This window comes from Corylus avellana, chromosome ca1 (genome assembly GCF_901000735.1).
Source record: "Corylus avellana chromosome ca1, CavTom2PMs-1.0".
Lineage (NCBI taxonomy): Eukaryota > Viridiplantae > Streptophyta > Magnoliopsida > Fagales > Betulaceae > Corylus > Corylus avellana.
Window position 1 is genome coordinate 34,647,495 of NC_081541.1, and position 22,552 is coordinate 34,670,046.

General features: G+C 36.5%; 4 protein-coding genes across 4 annotated transcripts; 3 read left to right on the forward strand and 1 right to left on the reverse strand.

The window, feature by feature from the left end:
* The first annotated feature begins 713 nt into the window (after positions 1–713).
* On the forward strand, positions 714–1,594 carry LOC132167676 (organ-specific protein P4). Its single transcript, XM_059578686.1, has 2 exons — positions 714–828; positions 1,094–1,594. The coding sequence occupies exons 1-2, from the start codon at positions 784–786 to the stop codon at positions 1,355–1,357; spliced, it is 309 nt and encodes a 102-aa protein (XP_059434669.1). The 5' UTR covers positions 714–783; the 3' UTR covers positions 1,358–1,594.
* A 1,592-nt stretch (positions 1,595–3,186) lies between these two features.
* Positions 3,187–4,585, reverse strand: LOC132163232 (BURP domain-containing protein BNM2A-like). Its single transcript, XM_059573442.1, has 3 exons — positions 4,541–4,585; positions 4,326–4,437; positions 3,187–4,146 (listed from the first exon to the last, which is right to left on the reverse strand). Exons 2-3 carry the CDS (start codon positions 4,395–4,397, stop codon positions 3,301–3,303), a joined length of 918 nt encoding a protein of 305 aa, XP_059429425.1. The 5' UTR covers positions 4,398–4,437; positions 4,541–4,585; the 3' UTR covers positions 3,187–3,300.
* A 5,729-nt stretch (positions 4,586–10,314) lies between these two features.
* LOC132168234 (organ-specific protein P4-like) lies at positions 10,315–11,156 on the forward strand. Its single transcript, XM_059579360.1, has 2 exons — positions 10,315–10,375; positions 10,626–11,156. The coding sequence occupies exons 1-2, from the start codon at positions 10,316–10,318 to the stop codon at positions 11,154–11,156; spliced, it is 591 nt and encodes a 196-aa protein (XP_059435343.1). The 5' UTR covers position 10,315.
* Positions 11,157–14,734: 3,578 nt separating this feature from the next.
* Positions 14,735–21,225, forward strand: LOC132184555 (SWI/SNF complex subunit SWI3D). The gene is made up of 7 exons (XM_059598238.1): positions 14,735–15,225; positions 16,049–16,575; positions 17,555–18,217; positions 18,562–18,728; positions 18,827–19,629; positions 20,031–20,221; positions 20,310–21,225. The coding sequence occupies exons 1-7, from the start codon at positions 14,790–14,792 to the stop codon at positions 20,682–20,684; spliced, it is 3,162 nt and encodes a 1,053-aa protein (XP_059454221.1). The 5' UTR covers positions 14,735–14,789; the 3' UTR covers positions 20,685–21,225.
* Positions 21,226–22,552: the final 1,327 nt, after the last annotated feature.

Consider the following 22,552-nt stretch of genomic DNA (forward strand, 5'->3'; position numbering starts at 1 on the left):
TATTAAAAGTTTAAGACGCTAATAAAAAATAGTTAATTTAATTAATTATTTAATTGATATTCTAACACCCATTTTTCATAAACTCAAATTCTTTTTCAATAAGTAACACCCAACACATAAAATATTTAACTAAAATTTAGAGTAAATTATAGAGTCGGGTTCAAATTTGTCATATGTTGTTCACATATTATGTAAAATCATTATTTATCGTAAAAAATTAAACTAATTTTTTTTACCTCTATGCATTATATTCTCCCTGCTGGCAAGGCTTGAGCCTATGATTAATAAGTCCCCAAAAGAAATTAACTAGCAAACGAAATCCCAGCAAGCTATCATCTTTAATTAGCTCAAATACACTTCTAGATTTCGAGCTGCCCATTTCTCCAATCGTGGACCATCTCACCGTCCATGACATCATCCATGTGAATATGTTCAAGCTCTAAAATATATGTATTTATCTGCGTGTGTTTTAAGCGATTTTTCATATATTATGAATTAAGAAAAAAAAAAATTAAAACACGTAAATTATGTTAGCAAATATACACGAAATGAAACATGATAAATAGGTGCGAAGAGTAGCGTTACTCAAAAGCAACCTAACCCGTGACTTTATTGAGACGAATTTTCTTTGTTAGAAATGGGGTGTATTAAAATATTACAATTTGGAGACGTTTCTTTCTTGAAAATCAGCCTATAAAGGTATCTGTCTGAGGCTGATGAGCAGAGGCTGCAGAGCATTCAAAAGTAACAAATCTAAGCATCTGCCAAAAAGAGACCCAAGATATGAAATCTATCTTGGCTTCCTGCATTCTCCTTTATCTTTTCTTGGTGAGCTTTCCATAACTAGCACCACCATGCAACTTTAATCTCATCTTTTACCACTGTTTATATTATTTTAATTGCAATTTGTCTTCACCCTTAACAGTTATATTCAAATTGCAAGTTAATTAGAACACATCCAACCAAATAATGAATTGGATTATTGAGTTTCTCATAAACATATAGCTAGAATTCTTCTTTTCTTCTGCTATAATTTTTTTTGTGAGTGCATTCTTCTTCTTTTCTTCTGCTAACTTTGTCTTCTTCACTCCAGTTTGTGAACCTCAACGATGCCAGAAAAGACCAAGGAGACTACTGGAAAATCATAATGAAAGACCAACCAATACCAGAAGCAATCAAAGGCCTTTTTCATGGAGATCCACTATATCAGGCTGATGCAAGGCAAAAGGACCGTTTTGTTAAAGATTTTGATGTTACCCCTAATGCTATTATATATCATTCCCATATGAAGCCTAAAGAAGAGAAGCCTCATGCCAAGGACTTTGAACAAAAGCAAGATATAGAGCTGCTGGGCTGAAGATTTGCCAAAAGTGTGAAGCAGAAGAAGGCTGATGTTTGTACAATTTCATGCAGTGTGTGATGATCAGTGGTTGAAGTTTTGTTTTAGAGGAGAATGATTGGTACTGTACGAATCTTAATATTGATAATAGTATCTATTTTGGCTTTTCCAAATCTGTAGAAAAGCCGTATGAATCCTGAATATAGCTTAATGAAATATTATAAGCATGTTTCCAGTTAAAACTTTTGCTCGTAAGTCTTTGTGCTTAGAAATTTGCAGACATAATTTGGATGACCCCTATATTGTATATGCCATACAAATAACTAGAACAGAATTTTCAGGCTTCAGTTTCTTTCTAAGCATATGGAAATTTGGAGAAAATTGAGAAGTTTTGCAGTCTAGATTAGCAAATTGATAATCATGAAACCAAGCGGACCACTTGATGCGGCACAGCTAGGCTTTGGTACCAACGGATGCAGCGTGGCGTAATGAGAAGTTGAATCCGCACACACTAGACTTCACAACTTTTCTATAAATTTTAAAAAAGCTCTTAAGAATTGTAGGAAATAAGACAAAAACTCAAACGAGAATATTTTTTGTTGATAAAACTGAAAAACTCAAACTACTCTTTACTGAAATAATCGCAAATTTATCGAGCGAAGTCCGAGCGAGAGTCGAGCAAAGTCCGAGCGAGAGTCGAGTGAAGTTTATGTCCCACGATTGAAAATTCTGATACAATTTCACTCTAGCAAGAGTCAAGCGAGATTTTTGCACCAATTCTTTTAAATTCTATTGACATTGTAATTGAAAATTTTTCGTGAAATATAAAATTGTAGTCAAACTCCACCTTGATATCGAAGTTTTCCTTCATCTGATATCACGTGGGGCAGAAACTTCGCAGAAGTTCCCTTAAGATACAAACACACGGCTCTGTTTTTTTATATTAACCAAAACTGCTCTGTTTTTTATATGAACCAAAACGGCTCTGTTTGAATTTCCTTGGTGTCCAATCGTGATGATACACTCTTACACAACAAACGTTACAAAACCTGCAAACTTCAACACATCAAACGTGTTCTCTTGCAAACGTGTTCTGTTGCAACAGAAATGAACAGCATTGCCTCTTAATGATCAGCACGTAATCATGGAACAGCCTTCACTTGATTAATGTTGTCAAGTTTTGTAACGTTTGTTGGCTTAGGTGCCACTATTCCTTTTACTCTTGGATTGGTTTTATGTGAAATAGTGGATGCCAGGATGAAAATGCCAAGAAAAACCTAGAAAGACTTATGGTTCTTGCATGTTACATACTTTATATGATTACTTGGCAAAAAATTTGTTGTGAACAGGGCACCCATTTTCATTTGTTGGATAAGGTTTACAAAGATTATTATTGATTAATACCAAATTCAAACTCAGATATGTGCTTTTTTTAGGCCCCAAGTATATATAAGAGCCTACTAGTTTGCCCCTTTTTGTAGTGATCCCTATTTGCATTTAGAAAATTCCTCAAACTTAATTTAAAGAAAAACTGTCACAAAAAATGTTAAACTACCAATTATCCTAAAAGTTTAATGGTAGTTTCATATGGTATCAGAGTCACGAGTCCTGGATCGAACCCTAGCTCTATCAATTCACTTTCATTTAAATTAAATATTCCAATTGTTGGACCTTACCTATTAAAAGGGAGTTTGAACCCATACGTGAATGAGAGTGTTAAAGTAATGATTAGGTGATTAAATTTACCTTTTCCTATCAACTTAAACTTTTGGGATAAATGGTAGTTTAACAAAAAAAAAAAACGGAAAACAAAGAAGCATAAACAATCCTATCATATTGATATCCAGCAACACCACATTCTTCATTGATACACTGCAAACTACAAAAATATTTACATAAATTTCATGAAACGACATTTATTAGAACAGAAACTTCAACGATTACATTGCAATACATAATTACTAAATGGACAGAGTTGTTGGAACCCACACAAGGTTATCTGCTGGGAAGAAATGGCACACGCTGGAGGTCCCTGGCAGAACCCCAAGCACACGAAAGGAGACATGATCAGGGCTCCACTGAGAGGTATCCGTGTGGCAAACAGCAATGGCTTCCACCCTATCTCCATTCTCACCGCCAAGAGTAACCTTAAACACCTTGTTCTGACTTTCTTGGCTGTGACAGTAGAAAATTGCATAAGGGTAGGGCATGGTATGACATGATACCATCTTGGGAGCTGAAATCTCCCCAGGAATTTTCAGGATGGTGTAGTTCTGGAAAAGGGTGGTTGATTTTGTGAGGTGGGAAGTGGTTAGAACTTGGAAATCATGGTGCTCATGAAATCTCCCCAGTACTGCAGCAGCAAAATCAAGCATGGATTCCATGGAGGTGGCACATAATTTTGTCTCCCCTTTGATGGGTTCACTCTCACAATGTCTTAGTGTATCTTCTATGGCTTTGGCTTGGGGAGAGTCTGGGGAGAAAGAGAAGAATTCAAGAAGGTGTGGGAGTTGTTTTAGTGAGAAGGGAATTGAGTCAGCTTCTTCTCTAGGCAAAAAGTGAGGAGAAGTTGCAGGATCTCTCTTTGGGAAATAGATGGGCATTGTTTTTCCTACCTTTAGATCCTCCATGGTGAAGAAGATCATTGAGGAAGGGTCCATGTGGTCCATGTGATCCATGTGGGATGAAGGATGACCATGAACATGGCCTTGCTTAGCAGGATCATCATATAATCTTATATGATCTAGAAGCTGATCTTCATGGTGTTTGTTGGTCAATTCCCTGGCTCCATGACTTCCATGAGCAAACTGCAGAAAGTTTAGAAACATAAACTGGGAACTGATGACAAAATCCTAAGAAAAAACTTTAAAAAGTCTGAAAATTTCTTCACAAGTTTGATGAATTTCTGATCATTCTTTCCTTTGTTTAAGAATTTAAAAGGCCAAAAAGAAATTTGAAGTGCTTTAATATATACACACACAATAACCTGGATGACATGCAGATTGCAAGCGATTAAAATATGAAGGAAGAGGCTCCAAGATGAGAGTCCAAAACCCATCTTTCTTCTTTGGTAGAAAATCTCCAATTTTGTTTCTTTCCTATTGACAGAGAACAGAGGCATCAAATAAAAAGTAAGAACAAATAGCATATATCATGAAAATAGAAGGGCAAATTCGTAAAACTCCTTAAACTATATCCAACCTTCCTCAAAACCAACAAAAGAGAAAAAGAAAGGAGGAGATAGGTGTCCTTGCTAGGCTGAAACCAAGTTAAAGGTCATAGAGGCGTTACTCAATTTTTACTGATGAAGTATATATCTAATCAAATGTCAGCCAGAGTATAATATTTATTTAAATTAACATGTGTTCTTAACGCATGCAATTCTTATATACATTTCTAATAAAGTATGTTGATATACCCAACCCCCAGGCAAATAATTCATAAGACTCGTCCACAACGACACGACAGCTAAATCACCAATTGCTGAAGGGCCCTTGAGGCCCATTATGACGATACGACAGTTGAACCACCAATTGCCGAAGGGCCCTTGAGGCTCGCCTATCAAAGAATTTACCATCTTATCAAGGCCATCAGGGCCAGCGGGTCAAGGAAAAGCCCATTGGCCAGGCCCGAAGACCAATCCTTGCTAGATTGAAACCAAATTCGGAAACCTCCCCCAACATTTTCATAGGAAATCATCCACGCCATCAACAAAATTTGAGTGGAAGTTCCCAATGCCCTACCAAATAAAGGTGGAGCAATAAGCCAATATAAGGAGATGAGGACCTTTCACTATGTGCGCATTTCTGTTCTCTTACTTAGACTTTGTCAATTTACTTCATCTTCTACCTTCACTAACTTAAGCATTAAAGGTGGTTCTGCCAGATATTCGATGGACCTCTCTAACGTTATATGTCTTCTCTTTATCCTTCCCTTTTGGTACTTTCAGCGTGCGGTTACTATGCAAACATATGTAATTTGGAACACGTTATCTATTTTTTGAATAGAAAAAATTGCCTTCTATCAATTAATAAAAAAACAAAAAACTTTTGCAATGAAAAAAGTAGCTATAAAAGGGAAAGTTTTAGCATAGAAATCTTTAAGACCCAAAAAAAAAAAAAAAAATTAAAAAAAAAAAACCAGACCTGAGGAAGGCCCACTAAAGCGTTGGATTGCCAAAGAATGGCCTCGTACAGCGCAGCCCATGATTTGTTCTAACGTCAAGAAATTTGATTCTTTATTATTATTATTATTATTATTATTAATTTTACATGAATTTGATTCTTGATTAATCTTGCTTAATTACAACAACAAACAAAATCTTGTTTGATTTATATGGATTGGCACGTGTCAGCAACTCAGCCTGCCACATGAGAGCATTCCATGAGTTTAATTTATACGCTAGAAAACACAACAATTATTGTATGGTTTTTCCAGCCAATCATCCTAAGCAAAAATACTTTCTAGCAAATTTTATAAGCCAAGGTGGTGGCCTGTCCTAATACGTCTTTGAAGAAGGGTCCCCAATTGTCAATTTTGGGATCTCCAAGATCCACTTTTGCTTTATTAATTGTCCACCTTTGTCTGTTTGTCATATGATTCTTCATTGTCTAGTGTCTACCTTTGTCATATGATTCTTGATTGTCTTCACAAAATGCCGCTTTCTGATTCTTGATTGTCTTCACAAAATACCACTTTCTTTTTCTTTTTTTCTTTTTTTTTCTTTTTCTTTTTTTTATTTTAACCCTAAAATCAAAAGATATCAAACATATTAAGTTGTCAGATTAATTTATTTTATGATCAAGATTTTGTTTGATTGCATCTAACGTTACACATAATATCACGTTATTTAGAATTTTAAATGACATCACGTGATATATATATAAAATCAAATTTATTTTAAATTATGAAATGAAATCATCTTCGTCCCCTTCAAAAGCGTGTGGATCAAATCTTCGATGACGAGGGACATCACTCATTTAGACTAGGGCTAGACCCAACTTTGATTATACCAACACTATATATGAACTTAACATATTGCATAATTCATTTTTTTTTTTTTAAAAAAAAAAAAATCATTGTGTTTGGTCTCTATCGATTGGCATCATGTCACCATCCCTCTAGAAGACATATTGTGAGTTTTACTTTTATATGCTAGAAAACAAAGTATTTACTGCATGGCTTTTCTAGGCACCCCACATGGAAAAATCCTCTAGCTAATTTTATAAGTCATCAGGATGGTGGCCAGTCGTAATTTGGGCCCCAATCACCGAAATTTGGAATTTAAAACATTAACTTTTGCATTATTAATTGTCCACATGAATCATATGGTTCTTGGTTGTCTAATTTTTCTTCACTAAATGCCACTTCTGTGTTTTTTAATTCTAAAAGAGCCCCTTTACGAAGTAGCCTTACTTAATGTTACCGTTAATAACTATAATTAGTATCACTAAGAAGTATTATAGTGTCACTAAAACTATTGAACTTGATTGTAGCATGGATGAAAGATGTACGGGAGATGATAAAATAGCATGTCTTTATAGCTTATCTCAGTTGTTCATTTTAAATGCACGATTTAGGTTATAACAATAAATAAATAAATAAAAAGTTGTACGTTGAGGGTAGTTTAGGGTGGCTAAATGAACCCCTTAGCCAAAAGAAATGGCCGATGGCCAACTTGAGAGTGGTTCGACTTGCCTCCTACGGATGATTTGAGAGTGGCAGAACTACTCTCTAACATAACATTTTTTTTTTTTTGTCACGATCGATCTAGACCGTTCAAGCAATATCCTAAGTATTGCACCGGATTTTAATCCTGTACAAAAAATTGCCATAACCCTCTCTCTCGATAGCGGAATCTTGTTCTTCTATTTCTAATTATTAATATTCTTTTTTTTTATTATATTTTGGCAAAGGTGAGCCGATCTTGTTTGATTCTCGGTCTCTGTCGATCATCATGCTGCTAACCACTGACAATAATAATACACCTCTCCCACCCCCCAAAAAAAAGTAGCACTTAGTGGAACTTTTGTGTAATATATATTACTCAATAATTTAGTATAAAATTTTATTATATATATATATATATATATATATATATATATGTCATGCATGTTAAATTTCACATTAATATATAGGATATCGTTTTCTATCTCATCCAAAACCCATATGCTTGATAGATTTCTTAATGTTATAAAAAGTTACTTTTCAAATTTTTTTGGATGAGATAGTTTTTACGTATCTTGATATTCATTTAGTATACTGTAAGGTTTTGTGTTGAGTAATGCTCCTAAAGTTTATGTGTTTTTTAAAATCATCATTAAATTTTAGATGAATTATACTTGAATTTTGATCCAATGATGATTTTAAAAGCCACATCAACTTTAGGAGGATAAAAAGATGGTTCCTAATATTACTTTTTTGTATTAGTGTTGCAAATCCCAATTATCAAAACATGGGGTTATTTGGGTTATAATTGATACTAGTTAAGTTAGAGTTGAGTTTGGTTCAAGAATTGCACTTTATAAAGCCTCGCTTGAGCGTGCAAGTTTAATGCAAAACCCGAAACTTCGTTAGAACTTTGCAAAATACTCGCTCGAGCAAACCCAACAAAAGCCTCGACCTTCTCTCAAAAGTCACTTGAACGAGTTTGGGTGGATTTTGATTCTATTTTAGTTCATATTCCTTGTTTAAGCCTAACTGTGCCTGACCTATAAGTATTTGTCTCACACAACTTTTATGGTAAGAGAAAGGAATCGTACAAACCCTAGAAAGATAAAGGTTTTGAGCTTAAACTTTGTTGCTTTTCTCCTTATATTTAATCCACAGTAAAATCATTAATCATCTTTTGAGTGTTGGGGTTTGGCTAGAGTTATGGAGATCGAACAAGTTTGTTAGTTTGGCATTCTATATATTTGTATTTTAGCAAATAATGTGTTGAACCCATCATTAGGTTAGTCATCATATATATATATATATATATATATATCAAAGCGATCCAACACACTTATAGAGTATTCAAAACCATAGTTTTTGATATTCTTAATCATAATAAATAATTAATTTTATTGGTCTGTGACTCTGTAGTAAATAACAGTTAATCAATATAAAATTTAGTTTACACTATAGGTCGTCTATAGAGTACATCTATTGCCACGGTGGATTCAATAAACTATTGATTTAGTATACAATTATCGAGCTATATATCCACTAATGCAACTATTACAAGTAATGAGAGTAGCCCTATATATCAATATTCTACATTTTAATTAAAGAAATTTGTGTCCTTAATGAGGTAGATATTTGTATCCTTAATGAGGTTTATGAGCTATATTATATGACTGCATTATACAAGGAGACTACTTGATATTGAGTAAAATTTAGGGCTGGCTCAAGCCCTAGGCGAGTTAGGTCCTCGCCTAGGGCCCCCAATTTAATGAGGCCCAAAAAAAAAAAAAAAAATTGGACAAAAAAACTTAATGCCCAAATTTTATTTTTTATTTTTTTCATAAAAACTTAAGGCCTTTGATAAGTAAGTAATATAAATAAGGCTTCAATTTAAAAATGCCCAAAAAAAAAATTCAAAAAAATTTAAGGCCCAATTTTTTTTTTTTTTAATAAGACCAAAAAAAAAATTTCATCAAAATTTAAGGCTTCAATTTAGTAAGGCCCCAATTAATAAGCCCAATATAAATTCTAGAAATAATTCAAGAAAAAAAAGAAGAAAAAAAAACTGATTTATTAATTATTATAAATGATGAGAATTTGGTGAGAATTCTCATCATTACAAATAAAATATTATTGATTTATTTCCTATTTTATTATATAGGGATAGGCAACGGCCAAAAACATAGACTTTATAGAATATAATGCTGGCAACCAGGGGCATTTTAAATACCACTCTCTGTCAGTCTGCCTCTCTACTTTCTAATCATAGAAAGTGCTCCAATCGACATATTAAATTATATATATATAAAAAAAAAAACTTGATCATTTTCCAAATGCATATATCGCTTATAGAATTTTATTGACAATACTTGTTACAGTTGCTTCTACAGAAAGAAGTTTTTCAAAATTAAAATTAATAAAATCCTACCTAAGATCAACAATGTCACGAGAGATTAAATGAATTAACCATATTATCAATTGAAAAAAAAGATGTTAGAAAATCTTGAATATGAAAACTTAATTAGTAATTTTGCATCTCAAAAAGCGAGAAGAATGATTTTTAAATAAAAATATAACATTAATATTAAATTTTTTTTTCTAACTTAAAAAAAAATAAGGCCCAATTTCAAAGTTTCGTCTAAGGCCCCAAAATACATTGAGCCGGCCCTATGAGTAATGATGCATATTATACTTCCATCCCGCCTCTATTTCACTAGATTGAGTGACAGTGCCCATCAGCTCTTAAACTAGCTATTGTTAAAAAAAAAAAATTAAGGACTGGTAAACACTACTACATTAGTCCAATTGAATAGAATGAGATGGTATAGTATTAAGCATTACTCATATTTGGACTACCAATTTGGACAACAAATGTGAAAGAACCACTAAAAGACCCATTTGTCCAAACATGTAGGAGGACCGCAGTTCACACAAGTGAGTCTTATAAGTCCCATTTTCCCCCTCTCCCACTTTGATTTTTTTTTAAAAAAAGGTGAGTCTCATAACAGTTCTCTTACATTTACTCTCTGAATTGTTATAATTCAAGCAATAAAATTACTAGAAATCTCTATCCCTTCAACAGGGTCTGAATTTTAGAAAACAAAAACGATGACTCCACCATTAGCTATAAGTTATTAATAGACGAATAGTAGATAATTACTATAATAATTGAGTAGATTTCGTTCGATCCTGTGTTCCCCCAAAGTGAATGTCTAGGACACAATTCTCTTCGTATGTTATCTATAAATAGCAAGGGCCTATAGATCCTCCATGCACATAGAAAATTAAAGAAGTAAGAGTTTCGCAAATATGGCTATTAAAGATATGAATCCTCGTACTGCTTGGCTCACTCTTCTGTCACTTCTCCTGGTAAGACTATAAACATGTTGCTTTTATTGACTTTGAATTATGATTATTAGATTAGATAGTCTTGAAAGGCACTACAAGAAAAATGGAATGTTAATTAATGTCGGAAAAAATTCCCGCGTTGCTATTCGCGACGACGCATCAACAACGACCTTAATTTTTTTGGTTTTATTAGTTATGTCGTTATTAAAGACCAAAATTCTTGTAGCGAGGCCTCGTAATTTCTTACATTTCTTCTCTATTCTTGGAACAGCTTGCTATTTCCATAGAGTCAAGGAAAGATCCAGGAGAATATTGGACAAGTGTCATGAAAGATCAGCCAATGCCAGAAGCAATCCAAGGCCTTGTTCATAGGGATTCAACGCCATCTCAACCTACAAAGAATGCCGATTGTGATCACCCATCTATGGAGACAAGGAACAAGAACCAGCCTTTTGCTGAGGATTTTGAGCCAAGACCCAGTGTCACAGCCTATAACGATGATGATGTTGGCCAGGAAGAGAAGAAATTTGTTAAGGATTTCGAGCCAAGACCTAGTGTCACAGCCTATAACGATGATGATGTTGGCCAGGAAGAGAAGAAATTTGTTAAGGATTTTGAGCCAAGACCCAGTGTCACAGCCTATAACGATGATGATGTTGGCCAGGAAGAGAAGAAATTTGTTAAGGATTTTGAGCCAAGACCCAGTGTCACAGCCTATAACAATGATGATGTTGGCCAGGAAGAGAAGAAATTTGTTAAGGATTTTGAACCCAGACCAGATGCTACTGTTTATAGTGAGTAAAGGAGGAGGGTAAAATAAATATGCAATTTAAGGATTTTATGTAATTATGATATCATGCCAACTAAATAAGTAAAATAAGGGGCAAAAAAAAAAAAAGAAAAAAAAAAAGGAAGGAAGCTATGTAAAATTTGGGTGCAATGTAAAATTGCACAACTTTGGGTGCAATGTAAAATTTCTAAGTGTGTGATTATGACTAGGAAAAGTGTAGTGTGTGATGATGACTAAATAAAGGTTTTGTGATGGGTGTTTATCCTTTTCTGTTCCAATGTCTCTTCTGCAGCATCCTTTCTTTCTTTTTTACTTGTTCATATATTTGACCATATATGCATATTCTCTTTTGGGTTCGGCTTAAGGTCAGTATCAATTGGAACTGGATTTGTTGGGATTGAAATACTTGTCTTACAACAGAATACGAGAGGGGTCTAATTCTAACTAGAATTAGACTCAAGCCGAATCTATTTGTGCTACGCTCATTACACTTAGTTCCTCATTTTCTTCACCATTACAATTTTATTATTATTTTTTAATTGCATTGTCATATACCTTTGTCCTATCCGTTTTATGGTTGCCCACATTTTTTAAATTGTTAGTACCATTTGAAAGAGAAAGATGAAAATAGTATTAGAGATAAAAAGAAAACAAGTTTGCTTGCTCTTGTATAGAGCCTAGGTCATGTTTGGGTTTGTTAATGACAAAACCCTTTTCTAATACATCAGACTGGATAAGTTTGACAAATCCAGATTGAGAACTTGATTATCAATATGGTGAATGATCTCCCTAACAAAAGAGCAAAGCAAAGTTGTGGCAAATTTTGATCAAATCACAATACTTAGACCAATATATGAATTCTTTAGATGGAAAAGAAATCTCTAGAAATTTTGCTATTCGAATTGCTGTGAGAGAGTTTCTACGGGGCAGGTAAATTCTATAAAAACTCTTTCACATTTACAACCTGAATTATATTATTGGGAATCCGGACTCGGTAACCTCCTATGGTGCAATCCTCCAAAAATTCATGTGGTGCTGATAATGGTGCTACTGGATATAAACGTAATGTCTCTTTTACAATGGCTTGGAGGAAGACCAAATTACCAATATCCGACTCGTTTACGGTTCTTTCCTTGCCCACTTGGAAATCAAGCTCATCTTGGGCCTTTTTTATAGCACATGGCAGTTGTTCAACAAGAGAGATATTGCCCAAGTTAGGGTAATTGTGTTGGTGTCACTTCCTGCTGCAATCATACTCTACAAAGTGTAGTTTTTGTTAGAATAACATACTCTGATCCTAGTTTTTTTAGAGCTTAAGTCATGAGATCATAAGGTACATCAGGGAATGCAAACTTAAATGTTCTTTGATGTAAGAGAGATGGTGAAGAACAGGGACGGAACTAGCAATCATAGTTTGGGGGGGGCAAAAGTACAAAATAAAAAAATTTGCAGGGCATATTCTAATTTTGGGGAATCATGGGGGTTTGGGGGGCTGAAGCCCCAAACTCCCATGGAGTTTCGCCCCTGGTGAAGATGAGCTGTGAATGAAGAGAGTGTATGATAATAAAAGACTTTTAAGGGTGGAATTGAGATTCAGTCTATCTATATTACTGACAATTTGGATAATCAATTTTTGAAAAGACCCTTATAGTACTCACTTACTCAAAAAGATGTTCAAGCAGCTCAAAACCTGTTAAGCAAGTAAGCCTCATCAGAAACCTAGCCTTCTTATATTAGCCTGCCTGGAGGTGTAAAAGAGCATAAGAAAATAGTTTACACAGATGGGTGGCGTAAATCATTTTATATCTTATGAAAGTTATTTTTGTTGGTAAATTTGGTTTGAGTGCCATAAAAAAATATTTAGATTTTATTTCTTTCCATTTCCCATTAAAAAGACTAGACATCATATAATGAGTTTTTTTATCAGCATGGAAGCCAAATCCAACCCTTTCTTGGTCAATGGAACAGGACCACTGAAGCAAAGCTCCAATGGCAGAATTGTTACCCAAGAAGTGAAAAAGGAGGAATGCGTACCAGAGATGTGGCTTTGTTGATGGTATCAGCATCGTAGCCTGAAAGGTGATTGCAATCAAGGACAGAAAGTCCGGCTTGTATGCCATTGTCTGCTGTTTGGTCCTTTTAGACCCCAATCCAGAATTTGTTTTTTAATTTGTACTGCATTTACTTTTTGGCCTTGTTGGGGTGCTCACCCCTTTTGTGGTTAATTAGTCCAATAACCTACTTTCCCTTATTTGATTAAAAAATAATAATAATAAATCCAATCAATATTTCAAGGCCTTGTTCATTTGGATTCATCGTCATCTCAACTTAAAATGAATGCCAATTGTCACACATATATTATGGGGGCAAGGAACAAGATCCAGATTGTGGAGAATTTAGAGCAAAAAATTTAAGAAGCCTTTTGTTAAGGATTTTGAACCGAGACCGTATTTCTATTGTCTCACACTCATATTTTATTTTGACAATGATGTTGACTGCAATTTCAACGTCAAATCTATTGTGTTTTCCTTTCTTCCACCGCCAACACGCTGCCCCTCCATTCTCACCGGCCTCCTACACCACGAGCCGCCGCCTCCGCCACTCTTTGATGTCTCATGCAACGTATTTACGACTTCGTCTCTATCTACCTATAAAGACTTCCATATCCAAATGTGGTATTCACCGAGTAATGTACCAATTTTTTTACATACTTCTCTTCTTGGTTCTCAAGTTTGCTTGATGTTAGAATATGTGCTGTTTCAAAAGATCCACCTCTCTTGATCAAATGAACAATCTCTTTCTTGATTAGAAGACCAAAAATCCAATTAGTCAGCTCATTCAAATGGTCAATTTTCAATATAATTTTTGTTGAATTGTTCCACCCAATTCTTTGTGCTTTCACTTTCCTTTTTTTTTCTTCTAGTACTTTCTTAGAAAAAATAAATAAAAAAATTATTTAGAGGATTTCGAACTCAGCTAACAATGATGAAGGTCCTAAAGAAGAAAAGGTCGAAATTGGTCAAGTCCATTAAGAAAATAACTCCCTTTCACATCAAGAAATCACATCCTTCTCTTGACAATTTTTCATTTTCGTAGTGATTAGTTATTTTTATCCAATCATAACTATGACAATTTTTGTAACTTTGAGGACCATCACTACTCGGTACTCACTAGTGTATGTTAGTAATTCTTTTTATTTTAATTCTTATATGCATTCCAGTTTATTTTTCAGTTGACAACTGTCGTAATTAACCGTTGTTTCGTAAATATCGATTGTTATTTGTTGTACACGTGTGATATTCACTTATTCAGTATCGCAATATATGTAACATCGATATTTGATCCCCAAAAATGAACGGTATAGATTAACGCTCCATCACTCAACATCCACCTAATCCCTGAAGCCGCAACAACTATCCTGCACCGCCGCTGCACACAAGCACAAAAGCTTTTTTCCTAGAATCATATTTGCTTTTTCCACCACAACGACCCCGCGATTACCAAATCAAATTCTTTCACTTTCCGTGGAAGAAGTAAAAACAATCCGGGCAGTGACTATCCACAGAAAAATGGTGTATATCGGACACTCGCACTGAAACCCATACCATACCCTCCAATCACAAACAGTGAGAACGAGCCCTCGTAATGGAAGAGAAGCGCGGCGAAGCCGGTACTTCACCGGCGGTTGGCGCCGAATCTCCGGCTTCGGAGCCGTCCTCGTCCCGGCGCCGATCTGGGGCCCTTAAGAGAAAGAACAACAGCAACCTTGGCGCGTCGAACTCTTCATCCGCGCCGTCGAAACGACTCACGCGCGAGAAGGCCTCGCTCTCCCACCCTCCGATCCACAACGGGCCGTTGACCAGGGCTCGCCAGGGCCCCAACAACCTCGCCGCGTCAGCTTTAGCGCTGCAGGGGGGAGCCTCGGCCCCGGCGAAGAAGCTTAATGAGCAGGCGGCAGCGGCTGCGGCGGAGGAGCTGAGCAAGAAGAGCGAGATGGTAGCTTTGGAGGCTGCGATGGAAGCTGAGCTTGAGGCTATCAGATCTCGTGGCGCTAATGCTCACGTGGTTCCCAGTCATTGCGGTGAGTTTTGGTGTTCGAAACCCCAATTTGTTTACGTTTTCGGCAGGAATTTGTTGTTTGGATGCTGAGAAAAGTGAGGAAAAAGAAAAGAAAATGTAATTTCGAATTCAATTGTTAGTTTGGTTTTCCAAAAATGAAGAACGATAGCTTAAGTTAGTTACGAAGTTCCGGTTTGTCACACTTAGTTAAGTTGGGATTCGAATTATTCGGGTTCCAAATTAGGTCAAGCTTGTTGCCCTCTGTTTGCTTTTTGATGCTTTTGTTTTCAATTGTTCTGAATTCTGAAAAGGAGAAGAATTTCACTTTAGCTGAGTCACACTGGTCTGCATTAGGCCAATTTGATTTCGGGTTTCTGTTTTCTTGGTTATCCAATAGTTTCAATTTCTTGGAAAGTTAAGAGAGCCTTAATGTTGGGAATTTGTTATGAAAATGCTTATGCAGGGTTCCTATTAGATAGTTTTGTAAACAGTTCCTTACACTCTGGTTGGCTGCCTAGAAATGTGGGGAAAGGAATGGAAAATGAAGTTCAGAATCTCATGTCTTCGTCTATGGTTTGGAGTCTCTGAATTTTGAAACAACTAAGTGTAGTTACTTTCTTTCTCTAGCGTGTATAGTTGTTCCTTTTTTCTTTCATTCTTCATCCAAGGATCTAAATGAAGGGTAAGTTTGCATATATGTTGAGATTTTGTTTTTTTAAAGCAGATTTAAGTTTTGATCATTTGAGGCAAAACAATTTTGTTTTTAATTATAGTATATTTCCTCCTTTTGTCGTTTTTTTTTTTTTCTTTTTTTTTTTTTAAACAATCCTCCTTTTGTCTTTCAGGTTGGTTTTCATGGACAAAAGTTCATCCTCTTGAGGAGCGCACATTGCCTTCTTTCTTTAATGGGAAGTCTGAGGCCCGGACTCCTGATGTGTATATGGAGATACGAAATTGGATTACGAAGAAATTCCATTCAGATCCAAACACACAAATTGAATTGAAAGACATATCAGAGCTTGAAGTTGGAGACTTGGAAGCAAGGCAAGAGGTGATGGAATTTTTGGATCACTGGGGTTTGATTAATTTCCACCCTTTCCCACTAACAGATTCCGTTGTGCCCTGTGCTGACAATGATGGGGCAGCTAAAAGGGATTCCTTGGTTGAAAAACTCTTTCGCTTTGAAACGCCAGAATTGTGTCTGCCTGTTGTTCTGAAGACCAATCTGACAACTCCAGCTGTGCCATCTGGGTTTTTTCCAGAGTCTGCGATTGCTGAAGAGTTGGCAAGGGCTGAGGGGCCAGCAGTTGAGTACCACTGCAACTCTTGTTCAGCTGATTGCTCTCGCAAGCGCTACCATTGCCAGAAGCAGGTTCGTTGTTCCATAAAAGTTCTGTCTTTGAAAAATTATATCATGTGGTATGTTAATCATGGCGGAAACAATTTGCTGTACTCAATCTTCATTTGTTTTTGAGTTCCCATTCTGCGCAATGCTGCCTTAACTTGCTATCTACTTGAGTTGAGATGTATTTTCGAATGTCCAGAATCTCTCTATATTTGTTTTGCTTGAGTTGGATTGATGCTTTGAATACATCCTCCATCGTTTTCAATAGTTTTTAAAATATAATTCTACTTCTTAAGGAGTTGAATTATAAATAAAAGTCAATTTATGCTACTCTCTTGTAAATCCAAGGGATCCCCAACAATTTTGACTATCCCAACTTTTAGGAGGCGTAGAATTAAAAAGGCCTGGGTAATGAGAACTGGATAAGGTCTTGCACCATCTGTGAATTCATTTATACCTGATGTAATCCTGTGCATCTGCTACTTTAGCAATGTTAGAACAGTTAGGTTTGAGTCATTAGAGTTTTGGGGGTACCATGTTAAGATTTGTAGGAGGGGAGTTTGAGAGGGAGAAGAGGATGAAGGAGGCTAGTGCCTCTTGTTCATTCAACCTTTTTGACCTAATACAAACAACCAAATATATAGGCTAAACCCTACTGACACAAAGACCAAACTACCCTTGAAACCCTAATGACTCAAACCCTAATATCTTTTCTAACACTCCCCCTCAAGCTGGAGCATATACATCATATGAATCCAGCTAGGAAGATACAAGCAAATGAAAAAACAACTAAAACAACTAGAAAAACATACTCTAACAAGCAATAAAGCAGTGGACAATGTAATTCCATATATAAAGAGTTTCATGTAATGGTAAAACAAAAAAAAATTAGTCCTCTGTTTGATGAAGAAAGATTTGATGACTTCTCATGTATTTATTTATTTCATCTAATCATAGTTTCCATATGATGTCAACTCTACTTACTGATCACATTCATCCTTGACAGGCAGATTTCGATCTATGTACTGAATGCTTTAATAATGGAAAATTCGGTTCTGGTATGAAATCATTGGATTTTATTCTCATGGAACCTGCTGAAGCTCCTGGGTTAAGCAGTGGGAAATGGACAGATCAGGAGACACTCCTTCTCCTTGAAGCACTGGAACTTTATAAAGAAAACTGGAATGAGATAGCAGAACATGTTGCCACAAAGACAAAAGCGCAATGTATATTGCATTTTCTTCAAATGCCAATTGAGGATACATTCCTTGATTCTGATGTTGATATTGATGCCAGTTCCAAAGAAAATGCAGACCCAGCTTTCACCAATAATGATTCATCTGTCCCTAAAGATGCCCCTGAATCAAAGGAAATTAAGACTGGTGCTAGCGAGGGTCAGCCTCTGACTTCCCCAATGGAAACTTCAAATACAGAAGATACAAGTGAAGTGAAGGTTGGTGAGGAATCAAGGCCGGAAGATGCAAGTGAAGTAAAAGTTGATCAGGGAACTTTGGGACCAGAAGAGACCAGTGAAGTGAAAGGTGATCAGGATGTGGGTGAAAACTGGGCACTAAAGGCTCTTAGAGAAGCATTTGAAGCTGTTGGTTATCCTCCAGCACCTGATAACCAACTTTCGTTTGCTGAAGTGGGAAACCCTGCCATGGCATTGGTAAGTTGAATGGTTATCTGGAAAAAGTTAAAGCCAATCTCTTAGGGTGTATTTGGAGGGCATTGCAGTGATTTATAAGTAATCTATCGGGTCTACAACTCATGGAAATGATCTCATCGCACTACCCAAATTTTGATATTAACACATTTTAGTACTTTTTAGAACATAAATGAAATAATTCCAATATGATGTCCAAAATTATACATATAGAATTATATGTGTATGTACTGAATGTTTTGATACCTGGAGGCTTTATGTCTCACATCTCAATGAGTAAAACATACCAGTCACGCTTTAGCCTTCCGGAACTCTTGTTATAGTACACTCATTGCTCTCTTTTACAGGCAGTTTTCCTGGCACGACTGGTAGGACCTGATGTTGCGATTGCTTCAGCTCACAGTTCATTAAAATCCATATCTGGCAGTTCTCCTGGCATTCAGCTGGCTGCTAGACACTGTGTTCTTTTGGAAGATCCACCAGAAGACAAGAAAGAAGCGATTGGTTCTGAGAGGTATTTTACTTTATGTGAAACTTATATTTCTTTGGAAGTTTCCGAGTATATTCTGATGTCATTGAGATATTTGCTGTGTTGCTTGAAATTGTTCACAGGGATGCTCAGGAAGATCAAAACCTGGAAGGCAGAAATGAGAAAGGGGATAATTCTCCGTCAGTGTTGGATGACGGAGATTTATCTAATGGCCACAATAAGGAGAAAATTAAAGATTGTGCTCCTGAAGAAACTGAGAATGGTGAATCCACAGGGATACCACATGCTGCAAAGGAACAAGATGTTAAAGCTTCTTGTGAGGAAGTTGGACGACATAATTTGGATGATACAAGCAATTCAGATTTTCCAAAAGACCACCCACAAAGTACTATGAAGGAATCAGACAACTTAACATCCAAGGTGGAGCTTCCACCAAGTTCTGGGGAGGAGCCACGAGAGAGAACTTCAGTAGGAGAGCCTTCTCAACCTGCAGAGGTACTAAAAGATGTACATACAGTTTCTGAATCTCCATCAGCCGAAAAGAATGAGCTTCAGGAACCAGTTCCATCAGATTCAGTGAAAGAGCCACCACAACCTACAGAGGCACCGAGGGACACAGATATGTTGTCTGATTCTCTGCCCTTAGAAAAGAATGGGCCGGATCAACCATTGACAACCAGTTCAGTTGGAAAGCCAACCCAACCTACTGAGGCATCAACGGATGTAGATATGGTGTCAGATTCTCTGCCATCCGAAAAGAATGAGCCTCAGCAACCAGTTACAAAAAATTCACTGGAAGAGCCCTCTCAAACTACAGAGGCACCAAAGGACGTAGTTATGGTGTCTGATTCTCTGCCATCCGAAAAGAGTGAGTCTCAGCAACCAGTTACAACAATTTCAGTGGTCGACAATGGAGCAAGTAAAGGTCTCTCTCTCTCTCTCTCTCTCTCTCTCTCTCTCTCTGTGTGGTATTATTGTCAATAACACAAGTTAGTTTTGAGTGGGATGAAATGGTAGGATGGAGAAAATGTATGCAAGATAATGGTGTGAGCGTAACATGATTTTTGGAAGTTCATCAGGAAATTTTTTGAAATTTTGCAAATATATTCAAATGCATGATAGTTTATAATTGAGTTGTTGGATATGTGTTATTAAATTGACTTGCAAGATAAAAGGTCTCCTATATTAAATATTGAAGGATTTTATCACCCAGGCAAGCTTTGACTGCACAATGATGAATTAGTATTTCTGGCAGTTTGCAAAACAAATTATGGTTGCATATGTGATATTATGACTTTATATCCTAATTTGTTGTTTTCTTTTCAGGTGAGGACCAAATTGAAGATGGGAAAATAGTCAAACCTGACATTATAGAGAGGAAAACTGAGAACAAATTTGATAAAGTAAAGCGTGCTGCAATTACTGCACTTTCAGCAGCAGCAGTAAAGGCAAAAGTTCTTGCAGACCAGGAAGAAGACCAAATCCGACAACTTGCTGCATTTTTGATAGAAAAGCAGGTAATCTCACAGCCAAACAAGCTCTCATTTGTGCAGTGTATTGTTGATTTTCGGAGTTTGACTTTATGGTGTTTTCCATTTGTTGCAGTTGCATAAGTTGGAAACCAAGTTAGCTTTCTTTAACGAGATGGAACATGTAGTGATGAGGGTAAGGGAGCAATTGGACAGGTCAAGGCAGAGGCTTTACCATGAGCGGGCGCAGATAATTGCTGCCCGACTTGGTGCTCCAGCTTCCTCATCTAGAGCAATGCCGCCTTCATTGCCTACCAACAGAATTGCCACAAATTTTGCAAACTCAGTTGGAAGGATCCCAATGAGTATGACATCCCAAAGGCCACCAATTTTAAGACCCATGGGGACAGTGACTTCTAGTCCTTCAAACCCATTTGCATCCAATACAGCGGCCGGAAGTTCAGTTCGGCCACCCAGCCAGGACAATCTTTCTTCAGTTGGGACAAAGTAGACTTTGAGGACATATGATAGATTTTTCATTCATTCTTATCCCCTTCTAATGCATTAGCAGCTTTACCAAGTGAGTACCCATTTTTGTTATTGCTATTAAACTTGGTGAAGATAATGGTTAGCTGAATACAACTTGAGAAGATTGTAGCTGGTTCACATGAGTTAAGGGCTTGGTGTTCTGAGAGTTTTTCACTGAGCCAATTTGCTCTGATTAGTGATAAGAAATGAAAGGATAGAGAAAACGCCATGAGCGCATGGGACTTTTAGAGTAAGATTTGTAGGGTTGTGCTTGCAGAAGCAGTTTACGCAATTTGGAAGGAGAGAAATAGAAATGTTTGTATTGTTCTACATAACATCATGTATTGGATCTGAGTTAGGTTGTGATATCCTTTATGATCTTCTGCCTTCTCTGCTCATCGGAGTAGTAGGGGTGTAAATCCGGCTGGTTATACCGGCCAACCGCTTTTAAAAGCTGTTGGAAATAATTGGTAACTGGCCCACACCCACTTATAACGAGTATATATATATATATAGCTCCTACAGTCCGTAACTTCTGCAAACCACCCATTTTTCAGCACCCAATCAGCATATGACACATCATCATTTCAAGAGAAGTACAAAAAACCAAAATGAGAACAAAATAGCAAATTAAAGTGAAGAAAAAGACCTCTGGCCGCAAGACCCATGACATGGGTCTGGCCCGACCCACGATCCATTTTGGTACTTTTTTCTTCTTGCATCAGATCCATGGGGGTGATTTCTGATCTTTTCGATTATGGAGTTTTGGGCTTTGGATTTCTCTCTTTGTTTTTGAGTGTATTTTGGGTTGTTTTTGAGTGTTGCTGTGAGAACATCTGAGATGGGTTTTTGGGCTGGGTTTTTGCATTATGCTGATGTTTATGGTTTGAATTTTGATGGGTTGCTAGTAAATTTCAACAGCAATGGTATTTCAACAGTGGGTCTGGCGTGACCCCTGGCCGCAAGACCCACGGCATGGATATGGCCAGACCCATGTCGTGGGTCGTGGGTTTGGTGTGACCTGCCAGAAAATCATGACCCGCCTCAAAATCATCGCGACCCACCTGAAATCTATTTTTAATGCCTCAAAACTCGATTTTGAATTTAAAACTAAAACCTAAAGGTGAAAGGATAACCATTTAGGGATTTTATCACTCTAAAAGCCAGAAAAGATGACTGTCAACTCTAGAGACAGTGACTAATGGTGCCGGAGATGGTGACCCAGAGACGGTGGCCGTGGATTTGGCCAGTCGTGGGTCACGGCCAGACCCACGGCTAGCAGCGCCGTTTCTTCTTTCTTTCTCCCAGACCCTCTTTTCTTCTCTTCTTTCTCTTTTCTTCATCCACTGTATTTGGTTGTAGATTAATTTTGTGCAATCATTGTGCTTTAGCTTATGTGGCAGTTTATGAGTGGATGCTGTAAAGGAGGGCTTTTTAGCCTCATCCTCATTAAAGTTTGACTCTATATATATATTTTAAAAATGTAAAATGACGTCATTTACTTTAGGGTCTTTTTTTTTTTTTTTTTTTTAGAACAATCACAACAAAGCCTAGCTTATTGATTCAAAAAACTCCTAATTGTTTTTTGAAAATGGCTAAATTAAGCCTAAAAATACCTAATTTTTTAAAGACTTGCTTACCGGTTTTGGTTTTTAAAATTGACCAACTGGTTTCGATTAGCAGTTTTAGCTAATAATTGCTAACAGGAACTGGATTGACACCCCTATGGAATAAAGATGGCTTCGGAGATCGTGAGACATGCAGAGAAATAAATCCTAGGAAGAATGTTGAATTCTATAACGTTTTATGATAATTTTACACGATAAGAAATTGAAAATAGATAAATTTGAG

Coding starts and splice junctions, on each gene's coding strand:
- LOC132167676 (XM_059578686.1), top strand. CDS start 784: ATGAAATCTATCTTGGCTTCCTGCATTCTCCTTTATCTTTTCTTG. Junction 829..1,093: donor TTCTCCTTTATCTTTTCTTG/GTGAGCTTTCCA, acceptor TCTTCACTCCAG/TTTGTGAACCTCAACGATGC.
- LOC132163232 (XM_059573442.1), bottom strand. CDS start 4,397: ATGGGTTTTGGACTCTCATCTTGGAGCCTCTTCCTTCATATTTTAATC. Junction 4,147..4,325: donor GCAATCTGCATGTCATCCAG/GTTATTGTGTGT, acceptor AACTTTCTGCAG/TTTGCTCATGGAAGTCATGG.
- LOC132168234 (XM_059579360.1), top strand. CDS start 10,316: ATGGCTATTAAAGATATGAATCCTCGTACTGCTTGGCTCACTCTTCTG. Junction 10,376..10,625: donor CTCTTCTGTCACTTCTCCTG/GTAAGACTATAA, acceptor TTCTTGGAACAG/CTTGCTATTTCCATAGAGTC.
- LOC132184555 (XM_059598238.1), top strand. CDS start 14,790: ATGGAAGAGAAGCGCGGCGAAGCCGGTACTTCACCGGCGGTTGGCGCC. Junction 16,576..17,554: donor GCTACCATTGCCAGAAGCAG/GTTCGTTGTTCC, acceptor CATCCTTGACAG/GCAGATTTCGATCTATGTAC. Junction 18,218..18,561: donor GAAACCCTGCCATGGCATTG/GTAAGTTGAATG, acceptor TCTCTTTTACAG/GCAGTTTTCCTGGCACGACT.